This window comes from Apteryx rowi, unplaced genomic scaffold (assembly GCF_003343035.1).
Source record: "Apteryx rowi isolate R43461 unplaced genomic scaffold, aptRow1 scaffold_627, whole genome shotgun sequence".
Classification (NCBI taxonomy): domain Eukaryota; kingdom Metazoa; phylum Chordata; class Aves; order Apterygiformes; family Apterygidae; genus Apteryx; species Apteryx rowi.
In genome coordinates, this window is record NW_020450902.1 from 17,683 (window position 1) to 33,903 (window position 16,221).

At 39.8% G+C, this 16,221-nt stretch overlaps 1 protein-coding gene across 1 annotated transcript in view; it reads left to right on the forward strand.

The window, feature by feature from the left end:
• Positions 1 to 409: 409 nt before the first annotated feature.
• Positions 410 to 16,221, forward strand: part of LOC112974807 (neurexin-3-beta-like) — a 173,972-nt gene continuing 158,160 nt past the window's right edge. Inside the window, exon 1 of the mRNA XM_026084155.1 lies at positions 410 to 583. Within this exon, the coding sequence (XP_025939940.1) occupies positions 410 to 583 (174 nt within the window). The remainder of the gene's footprint in view (positions 584 to 16,221) is intronic.

The window sequence follows — 16,221 nt, forward strand, 5'->3', positions numbered from 1 at the left end:
ACTGACTCAGTAGATGTGGCTTATCTTGACTTCAGTAGGGCTTTTGACAGTGTATGAAAAAACTGAAGTGTGGATTAGAAAAGTAGACAGTAAGGTGGACTAAAACTGGCTGAATTGTTGGACTCAAGGGGTTGCAATCAGCAGTACAAAGTCTAGCTGGAGGTTAGTCATTAGTGATGTCCCTAGGGGTTGATACTGGGGCCAGTACTGCTTAATATCTTCATTAACAACCAAATGCGCCCTCGGAAAGTCTGCTAATGATACAAAACTGGGAGGAGTGGTTGATACACCAGAGGGCTGTGCTGCCATTCAGAGGGACCTCAGCAGGCTGGAGAAATAGGCAGAGAGGAACCTCATGAAGTTCAACAAAGGGAAATGCCAAGTCCTGCACCTGGGGAGGAATAACCCCATGTACCGGTATAGGCTGGGGGCTGACCAGCTGGAAAGCAGCTCTGCAGAGAAGAACCTGGAGGTTCTAGTGGGCAACAAAGTGAATATGAGCCAGCAATGTGCCCCTGGGGCAAAGGAGGCCAGTGGTATCCTGAGCTCCATTAGGAAGAGCATTGCCAGCAGCTCGAGGGAGGTAACTCTTCCCCTCTCCTCAGCCCTGGTGAGGCCCTATCTGGAGTACTGTGTCCAGTGCTGGGCTCTCCAGTACAAGACTGACACGGATTTACTGGAGTGAATTCAGCAAAGGGCCACAAAAATGATAAAGGGACTGGAACGTCTGTCACACAAGGAGAGGCTGAGAGAGCTGACATTGTTCGGCCTGGAAAAAGAGAAGGCTCAAGGTGATCTTATCAATGTGTAGAAATACCTGATTGGGGCGAGGGGTAAAAAAGACTGAGCGAGACGTTTCTTGGTGTTGTCCAGCAACAAGACAAGAGGCAATGGGCACAAATTGAAATACAGGAAATTTCATTTTAACATAAGAAAAAATTATTTCCATGTAGGGGTGATCAAACACTGGAACAGGTTGCCCGGAGAGGTTGTGGAGTCTCCATCGTCAGAGATATTCAAAAGCTGACTGGACACAGCCCTGAGTAACCTGCTCTAGTTGACTCTGCTCTGATCAGGGAAAAGTAAACTAGATGATGTCAAGAGGTCCCTTTCAACCTCAACTCTTTTGTGATGGCATGGTTCTGTGTCCTTGGGCATATTTGCCCTATAGCGCAGTCTCCTGTAGGTTCCTCCTGAGCAGATTTCTGAAAAACCTGAAATCTCCTCTCCTGAAGTTCAGAATTAATGCATTCATATGGTTTATTTGCTTCTCTTTTTTGACCTACTGTTGTTCATGATATTTTGATGATAATTCTGGTGTTAACTTACAATACCCTATGTACCCTAAGGTACCCTCCCTGAACAACCGCTGACAAATAACATAACTACAACACRAATGCTAATTGATGCTGTAAAGCTTTCAATTTCTATTGGTTGTTCTAATGCTTATTGATTAATTGTGTGTTTTCCCAGACCATACTTCTCAGTATTAGTCATATCAATTAATGAAGTATTCTCTTACTACTGGGAACAAATAGATCTTTTAGAGGAATATTTGCTGACCTTGTGGTTGAAGGTAAAAGTACTTGGTAGAGTATGTGTTTCTTCTAACAAGGCTTTGGGCCCCTGGATTGGCTAAGTAAGAGAAATCTGTATTGCTAGAAGGATGTGGCTCATAACTGGGGAGGAGAATATTTCTACCTCAAATTCAGCAGAAATGGAAATACTATGAAAGAATCAGAGATAATAGAAACTATACAAGATTTTTCACAGTTTGAGATTTAAAAAAAGATCGTGCAGCACTTTAGACAGTTGGATGATCAAGAGGCTGGGCAAACTACAAGACTGAAGAGGATCATGAGGATTTGCTGTAAAGAAATGTGGTTAGCTGCTGTATTTTGAAGATTCATCCAGTTAAATAGAATGAAAAATTACATGAGATACACTTATGCATGGGTCTTCAGCCTATTTTGAAAGATCAACTGTTCTTGTGAAGAGATCTTAAAAAATTCAAGACAGACATGGACAATCATTTCAGGTAACTATACTAAAAAGAATTAAAAAAAAAAAAGTTCTTCAACTGACAAACAATAGAAGAGTTGATTTTCTTCCAGCACTTGAGAAATGAAATGCAAATTTTRTATCCAATTCAGATATCACTGGCCAAGAACTCACTGATAAATTGCAAAAATCAGTGTTAAAAATGCTGTTTCACAGCACAACTCTCAATCTGTACACAGGGAACTCTGAGTAATGCTGAGAGAAAAGAATGTTCAAATAATTTTCTCAGTTTCTCCTGTCTTAGAAATGGAAAAATGCAAAACCCAGAAGATTCTGGAAGTAAACAGCTAATTTTGTAAAAGTTGTTGATTTGGTGGATTATTTATGATGGGTGAGGAGTAAGAAGATTATAAGGCTATAGTAGTAGACTTGGAACAGAAGAGGAGTAGGAAAAAAAAGAGTTGAATAAATGAACTTTAATTTCAGCCAAAATCTAGTTATTGCTTTGATTAATTTTGTTCTCAACGAAGGCTCTGAAAGGAATTTATTTTCCAACAACCTGTACATAAATATTAGGGGCCTAAGTAATAAGTGAGAAGACTTTGAATTGCTCACTTATAAGCATAATTTGACCTACTTGAAATTATGAAAAACGTAGGAGAAAGAGATGAGATCATAATGTAAAACCAGTGTTTTTAAACCTATTTAGGATTGTACGAGTGACTAAGAGTGGGGAGTGGTACTATAAGTATAAATTTGTATCAGTTCAAAGTCTGTGTGTGTAAATATATATATATATATACACACACACACATATAAATAAAATTTCTTTCCAAGTCACCGACAAGTGAGAAGCAAATGATTTTGAATTTTTGTGGATCAGTGTTCTAATGGAGAAAGCACAGATAGTTTTGTTATCTAGTGCCTGTTGCAGATCATCAAATTACACTAGAAAACAAGATGACTGACTCCTCAAAACTTATGAGGAAAAAGGCTGCATTATCCTTATAATTAACAACAGTCACAGAGGATGTTTTGCCAAGACTTGTACATCCTTATAGCTGAAGATTATAAGTGGACAATATTTGTTTCTTAAAGGTGGTTGTACTGAACGTAGTGTGTGAGATACTATCTTGCTGAAGTCCTGATTACAGAACTAACTTAGGTATGATATCATTACATTTTTTTATGTGTAGGTTTTGTGTTCTAGAAGTGGTAACTTCATAAAACTGCAAGTCATTACAGCTTGATAGGAAAAAAGGAAATGGCAATGGGATGAAGCCCTAAYTCCATTTGACTCTACACTCATATCAAAATATCATAAGACTGAAGATTAAAAACTTTACCCTTTTTCTGTTCTTAATGTCTTCACATGTGGTAGTTTGGTTCATTTCATTTTGTGATCTAGTATGGAGGTTTTGATCTGTTGAGTCCTAATCCCACATTGCTGTAAGGATCTTCTAAGAGTTATGATCTTTAGTCTGAGTGAAGAAGTGTCATTAGTGATCTGGAGTGGGAAGCCATCTGTGCTTAGGGTAGTCTTTATGTTGTTTCTGCAATGCTCTCTCCAAATAAAAACTGAGGGTCGCATTCCAGAAACAAAACCAAACTCTGTTATCTGTTAGTGTTTCTGTGTCGAGGCCAAGGTTTCAATTCACGTTACATGTAGTCTTTGGTCTTTCAGTTTTTCAGGCATGCAGGTGTTCTTTGTTTTGTTTTGTTTTCCTCAGCATTGTGGAGAATACTGAAAGAACTGCAAACATTTGTTTCAACAGTTGTCCTCAAAGAAGTGTTAGACCAGGTTCCAGGCTTTTCTAGAGACTTCTCTAATCTGGGATGTTTTTGTCTTCCTCTGTACTTGTAATAGCCATTTGATCACATAAAGCAAGAGGGACATACCCCAGGGGAAGACTAGAGAACAGTCTCACATGCTGAAAATTTCATGGCCAGAGGAAATGTGACATAGGATACCCTAGTAAGGCATTAAAGGTGGAAATAATTGTATTATAGGAAGAGCTGTCAGTTTTTTGTTGTCTTTGTCTTGGGGGATAATAGAGCATTTGCCTAGGGGCTCTCTCCTGTGGATTTGTCATTTTCAGCAACTTCATTCTTCAAGAAGAGAAAAGCTACCCGAGCTGATGTTACTTCCCCTTCGTGAGAGGAAGGCTGTGTGGAACCAAAGGGGAGTGGGAAGACAGGGGAAAGCTCTCTTAACGAAGCATCATCTTGCATCTTGCTGCTGAGCGCTATGGAGAAGCACATATGAATGCAGAATAATATACTCAGTACTTTGGATGCTACAGTTTATTTTAAAGGGTTTTTAAATTTATTTGAAATGAGTGCTAGCGCTATGAAATGTGCTATTAGTGGCTKTAAAGGAAGTGATTGAAGACGTACTCTGCAGTTTATGGTAGAGCATCCTTCTCCACCTCCGGCCAAAGAGTCTAACGTTTTGTTATAAACCTCAAATCTGTTGCATAATTTTCTGGAATGGCTAGCTGTGGTACTATGTGTCAACATTACAAGGTTATGCTGCTACCATCATAGTCTTGTATGTTCTCGGAATCACTTGGGATGAATCTCCCTAATATATGCTATAAATGGCAAAATTGTTTGTGTAGAAAAACTAAACTGTCTTAAGTGAAGCCATAAGCCATTTTCTCCATTATGTGGTGTCTGAGCTGCCTAAAACCAAGAGTTTTTCAGAGGATCAGAAGCACAAAGAAGACACAGAACCTCTAACCCTTGCAGGTTTTCTCATATTGTTTGTTTTCTGCTGCTTTGAATCTAGTTTTCTTTCTTCTTAACCTGTGTTTTCTTTCCAGAATCTTTGTAGCTCTGAAATAAATGACTGGGTTAAAAGATAATCTTTTCAGAAACAAATAAACAAATGTTAGAAAGGCAATGGATCTCTAGTGGTGTAAAAGCAGAGAGGAAATACAGGCAGGAAGAATGCATTCGCATTGCAATCCGATAAGAGTAACATCTAAGAATTTACAGATTCTGGAGAATGGCAGTCTCATCTTGTATTGCAGACTATAATCTGGGATAAATCAAAACATATTCAAATTTTCAGGGCAGATCTAGCAAGTGAGACTACAGTCTGAGCAAAGAAGATCCTCCAAGACTTCTAAGATAAGTTGTTAATATAACAGTTGCTTTGTTTTACTTTATTGCGTCTCCCAGCACTGTTTTAAAACCCCCCAAAACCCCCAGCAAAACCAGGCACTGTAACATCAGGCATGCATGTGAATATGGGRGATTGGAATATGGGTCCTTTCTGGTTTGGCTCGGCAAAAACTGGCCTCCTCCACTCTGCTAAGAGTTGTCTCTTGCTATAAGCCAATGTAGACTGACAATTCTATGTGTAACTAGTGTAATGCAGTTTATGAACTCTTCCTTCAGTCTAGTTGATGTAAAAATTCTGCTCTTCCAGGAGGTCAGAGCGAGGTACCTCATTCTGAGTAAATTTGGGGAAGAGAAGTTGACTTAAGGATCAAGGAATAATTTATTCCTTGAAGATACCAGACTAGCCCATCTATGATTGCTTCTGGGGGAAGGAGAGGAGTTGCCAGTGGCAAAATTATCTGAGAAGGAAATAGCAATAGCTGTCATCTCAGTTCTGCTCTGGGAGCTGGAGGAAGAGCCAGAAGACAGTCTGCTGATTCAGTACATCTGTCCTGACACYATGCTAGCTTCAGCTTGCCATCCTTATTAATAAAAAAGATCCTAGTGGCAGTATATCCTCCATTTCTGAATTTATTAATCTAGGCTCAAATGCTAAAATTCCAGAGATATTAGAGCTGAGAACCTGAAGCCTGAAAGGGTCTCTGCTGAAAGGAAAGTCAGTTTTTTGCAAAATGGCACCTTTGGTTTCAGACTCCTTGCCTTTCTTTGTGCTATGAGCAGCTGTGGTTTGCTCCCTGCTAAGGGAGTACCTAGCTCAGACTGGCCCAGCAGAGGCAAAGCCACCCTATGGCTTGAAAGGGTTGTGGTCAAATTATCTGGTACTTATGTACTCATCAAAAAAAATAGTTGAGTAGCCCTGTCTTGGGCTTTTCAAACCACCTTCAAGGGAACAATAAGCACTATGCAGGTTGGAGTAAGATTTTTTTTTTCCCTGTTGCTTTAAAAAAAAAMCTTCTCTCTTTTATTGTATGCAGCATTTCTAATAATGGGGATAAACACTGTATTTTGAAAAGGCCACAAAGATGACTAAGGGACTGGAGCATCTCTCAGATGAGGAGAGGCTGAGAGAGCTGGGGCTGTTTATCCTGGAGAAGAGAAGGCTCAGGGAGGATCTCATCAATGTGTAGAAATACATGGTGTGAGGGTGTAAAGAAGATGGGACCAGACTCACTTTAGCAGAGAGGCAGTGGACACACACTGAAACACAGAGAACCCTGTCTGAACGTAAAACAATTCTTTACTGCGAGGGTGGTTGAACACTGGAACAGGTTGCCGAGAGAGGTTGTGAAGTCTCCATCCCTGGAGATATTCCAAACCCGACTGGACATGGTCCTGGGCAACCTGCTCTAGCTGACCCTACTTGGAGCAGGGGGTTGGACCAGATGATCTCTGAAGGTCCCTTCCAACCCCAGCTATTCTGTGATTCTGTGAAAGGCTGCATGGTTATTCTCTATTCACCTCTAGTTAAAGTCCTAGGAGGATAAAAACATAAAGGGGATTCTGGGTAGGCCTACTGATGTCTTTACTGCAGGCTTTGGTCTGAAACGGGTGGAATCACATCATTCTCTCTCAACAGTGTTGTAAGCCCTATGCTCATCACCGGTGGGATGGCAGTTTTCCATGCACCTGTAACATCAGCCTTTGGTATAACAAATACTGAGGCTGCAACTACTCAGAATTGTTAAATAGCCTAAAGAATATTTTGTAAGACATGAACACCACCTCACAAAATCCTGCTCTGTTCTTTTACACCTCTCCTCTGAAGATTCATTTGGCTATAGGCTACCTAATTTCAGATCCTAATACTGCAGTTATAATTACTGTGTTCTCTACTATTTCTAGTCCATGGCTGAGAACACACATTAAGGATAAAAGATGCTTTAGAAGTACAAGATACTGCAGCCAGCAACCCCCCCCCCTCCAAACTGAAGCACAAATGACACAGGTCAAATTTCATTCTTATCTCCAACCCATTATACCCTCCTTAGATCAATGTTTTGGACAAACTGTGAGTAGAGAAATGGTGTTTTAGACTGGCAGCCATTGAGCTGAGTTCTGGTATCTCAAAGTGTGTCAGGCAGCTTGCCTGAGTTTAACGTAATTGTGACTACTCATAAATGCACATATATGAAAGCCAGAAAGGACTGTTTTGTTTATTTAGCCTGATGATCACAAGCTCTAGAATCTTACCTTGAAATTCCTAATCTGCAGATCTGTTGGTCCTCTCATTTGCAGCCTAGATTTGTAATCTCAAAAGGGATTGTAGAAATTCACACTCCATGGTACTTATTAATACCTCAGGTTGAACGTGTAAGAAGTGGTCTCTATATTGCCCAGAGGCCCCTGGGTTCTGTTGACTATGTCCCACCTTTTCTGTAAATTTTCATAGGAGGAAGGGAGTATCCAACTGATGCAGCATGAGCAGCATTCTGACACATTTTTGTCTGTCTGTCTTTAAAAGTACAGATCCCTAATTCATGAGAGACTGCGTAATTGTGTATTTGCTTTGGAATAATACACTGTGTGGGTTTTTGTTCCCAGTTCTCCACCTCCTTTTTCATTCTTGTTTGGATGCATACTGTAATTGAGCCGCCTCCCAGAGGGGCATCACAACACCCCACGACCAACTGTGAGAAATCCTAGTGTCTCACATACACCCTATTTCCCTCCCACACCCTGGCTCAGAGAATTTAAAGAGCCCTCATTAATTAACACTAAGCCTTGCAGGGTATGTATGAATCACAGCAGCTGTGGTTAGGGACTGAAATTTAATTAGAAGCACACATTAGGAAGGTGATTTTTGAAGTTTCAGACTGCAAGAGGTAGGAAGTTAGCTGTAAGTATGTTTCTGTTTACAAGTGGGGAGGGCATACACAAGTGTGAGATGGTGCCAGTTTTCAAAGTCAGGAAAGACACAGAGAAAGCTTAACAAAAGTTGTTTCACCTTTTCAAAGACGTTTCAAGGAAGGTTTTGCCAAAATGATTCACAAGAGGTTTGCTATTGCTATTTGGAATTTGATGCTGACCGCATCAAAACCTGATGAGAAGGCAGTGATTGGAAAACTAGGATTTAAAAAAATGAATGCAGGGAAATATTCAAGTAATAATACTGTGTACTTTTATTTTCTTGCCATCGTATTTGATTATGACAAGATGGGCAAATACTGTAATATCTGTTCATGGTTGAAGGAGGTGAAGCATAGTAGATTCAAAGACTTGTTTGCTAGTAGAAAACAAGTAGAAAACAAGGCTCTGGTTGATAATAATACCTATGTCTTCCTGTCTGAAGCTCAGTACTACTGTTTCACTCGGGTGTTTTTTCCCTGATATATATTTAGTCCATGGATCTTCATTTTGATGTTATTGGTGTAATCACCCATATATATTTTTAAAAGCTGAATACTTTTGTATTTGAGATGGTTACAAAAATTGAAGTAAATATGGTAATTACAATAATTGTTTGAGAGCATGAAACTAGTAGCACTTGAGGTCAATAAGCAACACTATTTGATAGCAGAGGATTGCATGAGTAGCTACTTTGAGATATTGCATCTTCCTTTGAAAGCAGTGGGCCAGAATACCCACTAGATTGTAACACTTCTTTTGATACAGAGTCAGAGGATGAAAAAACGGAAAGAGCTATTGAAAGAAAAAGAGTTCAGTTGTAATGTGAAATTTGGCTYGCGCATCTTTAGGTATCTGAGATCTTACATTTTTTAGCCTATGCTTTTTTCTAGGTTCTGTTTATAGCCAGAGAAGAGGGATGACCACTTCCAGCAGGTAGATCATGCCATCAAAGATAAACAGGCTGAATTGCCCTCTGAAAGTGCTATTTGCTCTTGAGTGTAGAAGGATTCCAGGCAACTAACWTTGACTAGATGTCTGAATTTTAGTAGCTGAAGCTGGGAGAGAAACTCCATCTTTCATGTGCAAAGAAGGTATTGAAGAACCAGTGCAGCTGTAGATAGCTGAGTGATCAGTGATGTGCTCCTGATGCACTCTATTCTTGTTAACATTTGTTCCATGATGTGCTGAAGTACATGTGAACCTTCAGACATTGCATGACTGTCTGTGATGGTGGTAAGTTCCAAAACCTAAGGAGAATTTACGTTGCTCTGTGTTTATACGGGCAATCTCTAAAGAAAATGAAAGTACAGTGAGTAGCCATATGGCTCAGGCTGGAGTACTAGTCCTAATGGCTAAGAAGCTAGGAGCATAGAAAAAATGTTTGTCCTTGATGCATGGGTCAAATTATGCTATATTTGAGTTCTGCATTGCTTGGGTAAGCGTTTCCTGTTATAAAGTAATGTTTGACGTTGCTATGTGCTCTTAGGAATGGTAACATTCCATCTCACTTCAGTAGCAGTGCAGTTAATCCGTATGTATAAATCAATGAAACATGCATACATACTGTGAGTATGATATTTACAATTCATGATGTGAGATTCTGGTACTTAGCATATCTCCCATACAGGTTTTACTCCTGCACACAATGAGAACTTTGTGTTTTCTTCAACAGTATAAAGAGATGGATGGCTTAACTTGGATATTAACAGTTTCCTTGAAAGGGGGTTGCCTTTTCATTTGGCAGCAACCTCCACAATTTAATACTGTGAGCATCAATCAGATGTCATCTCCATTCTTTCAGCATGTTCTCACTTTTCACAGCTACCCTTCTTGGGAAGATGAAGGGAAAAGCTTTGTTTAAAAGAGCATTGCTGATAAGTTTTCACCTCCAATTTACACTTGGTTTAAGCTATGGAGAATCTAATCTATGTTTAAATTAACTGCCGTAAGAAAAGGGCAAAATGACCACAGACCTTAGTGGAACCGTCAGCTACATCTTATCAAAGGTAAATCTTTGGGACAGTGGCTTGAAAGCAAACAGAGCTTCCCAAAGAAATAGCATTCTCAGCACTGTAATCATTGAAGTCTTACTCAGCTATCCTCAGGTGTGTGGAGATCCTGGCTCTATGAGCAGAGCTTGTATAACAGGCTGCCTACTCAGCTGAAAAAAGCTTCTGGAGACTGGGCAGAACAAGGCCTGTCAACCAGATTGCTGTTATTACTGGCATTGTTTTCACTATGTTTTCACTATGTATTTCGCTAGTGAATTCACTAGTAATTCACTACTCGCATCACTACTGCTGTTTCCTCTTTAGTCCTGCCTTAAAATGCAGACTTTCACTTTTCTGTGAGAGCTCTTAAATGCTAAAAGAACAATGACAACAAAAAAAAMCCAAACCCACAGGTAAATATGGGTGTATTGTGTTAATTTCTGTTATAAATAATTGATGCCATATTTGCTTTTGGCTGCAATCTTGTTTAATCCTACAAGCTATGGTAAGTTTGAAAGGAGCTCAAGTAAGAACCATTCTAGATGCTGTAGGTAGATCCTGAAGCTACCATTTAAGTCTTATAAAAGCAGGCACCTAAATCCCCCTTTTTTAGTCTCAGAGTTGACACAAAATTAGGGCCTCAAAATGGTGTCAGGTGGCACCATCTTGTTGGAGATGATCCATTTAAGACAGATGGTAGAACTGATGTTCCAACTGCTTATATTTTTTAAATATTTCTGGGTGTTTTTCACAGCAGAAGGTTTACTAGCCGTGGTTCCTTGCCCCAGTTCAGATCAGACTGTAATTTTTTGTCACCTGAAATTTCAACYTGTACTCTGCCATTATGGCATTTCCCCAAACTAAGTTGTTTTAGGGCGGAGTGACTTCATGGTGGCAAGCTAATTCTCAGTCTCAAAATTGCTTCAGTGTGTTTTATTTCAAATCTCATTTGTGCCTTCTTTTAATTGATAGGTGGTGTTACAAGCCTTATATGAGACTTAAAATGCTTCAAAACATTTTGTGACAGTCTTGGAGTTTTGTCTTTATAAAACAAAGTTTTATTAAATAGTAATAATAATAGTGACTACCCTGCAATAGGGACTTTGCTGGAGCTTCAGTTCATTATTCCACAAACCTGTTTTCTTCAAAGATCTTACACAGAAGAAAAATGCTGAATTTCCTACCAGCTCTTCTGACTGGTGGTTTGATCCATTTCCCTTCTGCTTCTTCCTTCCTCCTGAGACTTCATCTCAGACTGTGTTTTCCTGTCTCTGCCATCAGCTCCTTCTTTCAGTATCTTTTCTCTGTGATCTACTTCGAACAAAATTCTGTTTGAGAAGGAACCTAGCATTACCTTCCTGGGTGCCATTGTATTGCTCATGTTGCTTGTATCCCACACTGTTTCCTTTGTGCTATGACTGCTGCCCTCTTGCTGAATGCAGCGCTGCCACTGTCTTGATGGTCTCTTCTTGCTCTGCCTCAGGATAAATTATTACTTTTAGTATTGTAGTATCAGCTTTATTAGTGCTGGGTTTTTTTACTGCCTTATTGTGAGGGTGCTGCAGAGAGAAAGTCAAAAGCTTTAAAGAAGCTTGGGAATGCTTATGCCACACATTTTGAATCCTGAGCCTTCTTTCTTTTCTTTGCTGTATCTCCATCTTTTGGTATGTTAGATACTATAGAATTACAGAGAATGAAAGAGGAAAGTCCTTTTTTATTAACTAGAATGCTTCCCTCTGTTCATACTGCCTTGTCTGTGAAGTGTCTCCAGCAATATAATTTTTTTAATTTGATTTGGATTTGGAATTTTTTATGGATTAGGCACTAAAAGCAAGTGAGAGAAATAGCTGGTGTTTAAAAAAAAAAAAAAGCTTTTGGAGTTTGTCATATTTTGTTTCTGCTTTGTATCCCTTTCTTTCAGTAAACCATTACTAGTGAGATGCTCTGTTCTCCTCCATCTGGGTGGGTGGGGAAACTGGATGCCTGTTTCTGTCCTGATCCTAATAGCTTTTTGCTTCTGCACCCRAGTGACTATCCAGACTAGTGTGTGCATATGACAGGAGATGCCATTTGGCAAGCACTGCTCTCCTCTTCTACTGTGTTCCTCATTCTGTTTTGTAACATTTCAAAAAGACCAGTTGTACAACATTGGCAAACACATTGGCAGTTTGGCGCCCTGCTTTAGGACATAGCTGCATTGTTTGCTAGAAGGACAGACAAGCCCCACAGGGCTTTTGTCTACACAGACACAATTACTTAGAAAATACTGAATGACACAGACATCAGGAAAAATAGCCTTAAAAAAAAAAGAAAAAAAAGTCATCCTGGTCTCTTAACTTCCATCATGCTGATGTAGTGGGACATGGCAGGTGTTAGCCCACAAGATACACCAGAGAGTTTGGGGCATGTGCATCATTTTGTTTTTTTAAGTGTCCTTCCAGCTATCGATTGTGATACTAAATGTACTTTACCCAGACTTCCAGGCTTCAGGTGATGCAGTGCAATGTAGGATAGGTTGTCAGTGTCTGCAAGGATTGGCTCATGTCCTCGTARGAGATTTTTCTTAGATCCCCCTGCCCATTATGTGTTAAAGATCCATCTTGATGAAGCTGCAGATATTTTGGCTATTTTTTTCCTAAGAGTTTTATTTTTCAAATGTACAAGACCCATAGCCCCTTAATACCCTTTGCGCTCATCTCTAACTTTCATTCTTAAACATCAATAGATGTTTACAAGAGATGAACACCTTACCCCTTATTCAGTACTGATAGTTTTGCCATACTATTTAAGGAATCCCCTGAAATATGTAGGCCCACTTTTTTTTTTTTTTTGGTAAGGCCAGGGTACTGGAATAGCACCAAGAATCAAGGAACGTATCTTCTGGACCAGTGATGTTAGAGCAAGAGGTGGGAGGCTAGTTTCCTGTAATGAGAACTTCTAAAATGAGCTAGAGATAATGGTTGTGCCTGTATGATAACAAAACCTATGGCTTACAAAGTGGGCAGGAAATAAGAGGGGGTACATTCCTGTTCAGGAAACAGACAGGGAGACATGAACAGCAGGTAACCGTCATGCTGGCAGAGGAAGTGAGAAGGCACTTTGGATTACTCATGCCATTGTGGAAGAATAGTACAGAAACAGCTGATAAACTGTCAGGTTGATCTTAAGGAATAAATGTGAAATATCTTCTCCTGGTACACTAATCAAGAGTTACTTGGATGAAGCTATGGAAGCAGGGGAAGAAGAGACAAGGTGATAGCACCTGCTATTTGCCCTTTTTCTCTTTTCAATATAGATATATGTCAAACTATAGATGTCCTAATTCTTTCTTACCCACTCCACTCAAATCGGCCCCAGACATTCTTTCTTTCAAGCTTCCCTCCCATTTAGGACAGGCTGGTTTCCACTCCCACAGACACGTTCCAGGTGAAAGTGGGTATGGAAGTATTAGGGAAAGGCATCTTTGTTGTGGATGCAATGTAGGAGGAGAATGTTTCTTCATATCAGAGTTTCACTAAGTTCCTTCTCTTGCTTTTTGGTTTAAACCATGCAGGAGGGTTATAGGTGTGTTCTGCTGACCAGGATATAGGTGAGTAGAGGATATAACTTCCAAAAGTTGGAAGGCCTGGATCATGTATATAGCATATCACTAGACAGAGGGATAAGATTAGAGAAATCACACTGCTGACTCATCCTCTCCCCCTTGCCATTTCTCTCTCTCTTAGACTATTACTAAGGTACTGAAGAAAGGGTGTTCCCAGCTCATTCTTCCCTTCTTTCTGACATCTGAATTTTGCATCTTATCACAGTGTGAAAGACTCAGAGGATGTGTGTAGTTTGGTACTGATTATGAGTTATTAATATTCTTTCCTTTCACACACTTGGATCTCCCCTGCCTGTGACATACTGCCCTTATATTTATCCCAGCAGGGGCATATGGAAACGTAATGATTCTGTTTTGGCAGCTTTTTACATTCACTATATTTGCGCGAGTGCGAGGGCAAGGCAGGAAAGAACAAGAGMCGCTTTGGCTTTCTCTTCCACTTTAGTTTTGAGCAGACCCATGTCTGCTTAAACTAGATCACATCCCAAGGTGAGTTTGCTGCTCTGCATGGGGTGTTTCTTTTTGTTTTGTTTAAGTCTAATTATGTCAGCAGGGAGCTCGGTTGGGGGAGGGTTTTTGTTTTTTGTAGTTACCATACGTTAAATGCTTTTTCTGCTTCTTATACCTTATGTATTTAACCCATGGATATGCTGGCAAAATAGTCAAAAGTGTTTTTCTTTCTTTCTTTCTTTCTTTCTTTCTTTTTTTTTTTTCCTCCTACACCCTCCATGCCTCTGACTGATCATATTCTCTACTTCACAAGTTGTTACAAAACACTTACTGCAATGTCAATGCAGTCACTGTTGTTTGCATCGCCCACAGAGCCAAGCAGGCTTTCTTTTGCCTTGCCTAGAATGGGGTCCCCTGAGAAATGAACACCCTTGGCTTGTGCTTTGAGCATCTTTCCAGCACTGGTGTAAACCTGTGCATGGCTTTGGTTCGTTTGACATGAATCTTCCATCATGAAGAGACATGAAAAAGCTGGGAGTTAAGTCTGAGCAGTGACTCTTTTGTAATCAAAGAAATAAAGGAGATTGAATATGTGCCTTGCCTATGTATGTCTTGACAAAGTATTATCAAAGGCAAAACTGGATTGCCTCATAATAATGTAGGCATGATTATTATTCTTCAGACCACTGGTTCATCTACCCAGGATCCATCCTGGTAGTTCCTGATGCTTCAGTGTGCAATTAACATGCTGCTTTCTGGTTCTGGTGAGATACTGGTTGGTTTGCACCCTGAAGTTTGAAGTTGTTCTTCCTATAAAAATAAGTCTTCTCTATCAAAAATATGAATGCTTTCATTATGTTCAGGAATTACCTCATCCACCCTAGAACCCTAACAAGGGGCTCCAGTGTAACCCCGTGGCAGAAAGATCCATACTTTTTTCCCACAACTCATAATGGASCGGGAATTTGGGGGGGTGGGTTTTGTTTTGTTTTAGAGCAGCGTGCTGCCTTTCAGGTTTCCTTAAGGGACTGTACAGCCATGTGGTTGTGATTCTGTCATGTACTACAAGAGCTCCTGCTGTGCCAGCTGCTGTTAACAGGAAGGCAAATGCTCTTGTTCCTGCTTTCCACAAGTCATGAGGAAGGTAACTCACAGGATCTTTGATTTTTACCAGAGAACCAAACACTTCTGATCTGGACGTTTTGTGGGATCCAGGGTAGATGATGCTACAGTTGCCTCTTCATGTGTAGATGTATCTGTGAACGTGTCTTTCAATGTGTGTCCCTTTAAGGAACATCACTTTTTTCTTTTATTTCTTTTTGTCTTGAATCAAYCTACGTTCATTTGTCTGTTTTTGATGTCTGTCAAATTTTAGTGTTGAAACCTGCCTGTATCAGAAATAGGTAACAACAGAGGAAAGGTTTCGAAAAAGAGCTATCTGCAATAAAGAAACAAATCCCAGAGCCTTTTAAGTTTTCTGCCTGAATGGTTTTGCTCTGTCCCTCATTTAGGATCTTTGTCCCATGTTGTGTCTCGTGTTCAGGCCTTGACGGTTTGAGAGGGATACATGGGGGCCATTTCCCTTGGTGCTTCCAGTTAATTTGGAACCCAGCAGCATGTATATGCAGTTATTAGTTCTTTTCAGTGTGCATTTCTTTGCATTTGTCAAGAGTAAATTTAATTTACCATTGTATAGACCAGTTTCATAGGGCTCCTCTAAGTAATAACTTAAATAATTTTATGCCAGCTGCAGATTTGTTTCCTTGTTATTTACTCCTTTTCCGCAGCACTGACAATTATGTGAGACAAGGCTCCTTAAGCAGAACTTCCCTATTGTTTTCTTTGTCATATTGAAAAAAATCCAGAGTTTTATTCCTACTTTATTTACTGTCTTTTTTTTATCAGTTTCTAATTCTTTACAGCACTTTTTCTCCTATTACGGTTTCCATACTGTCTTTTGGTAGAGCACATTTTAAAAGGGCCCTTTGAAATTCCAGCTGACACCTGTTTTCTTTTRTCTAGTGTTTCATTGTAGATCCAAAGACTCCTAATAGTTTATTAAAAAAGGATAACATAAGACCAATACTCTTTCTRTAAGTAATCAAATCTATGACATTTATTTTTGTTACTGTGCTTGGC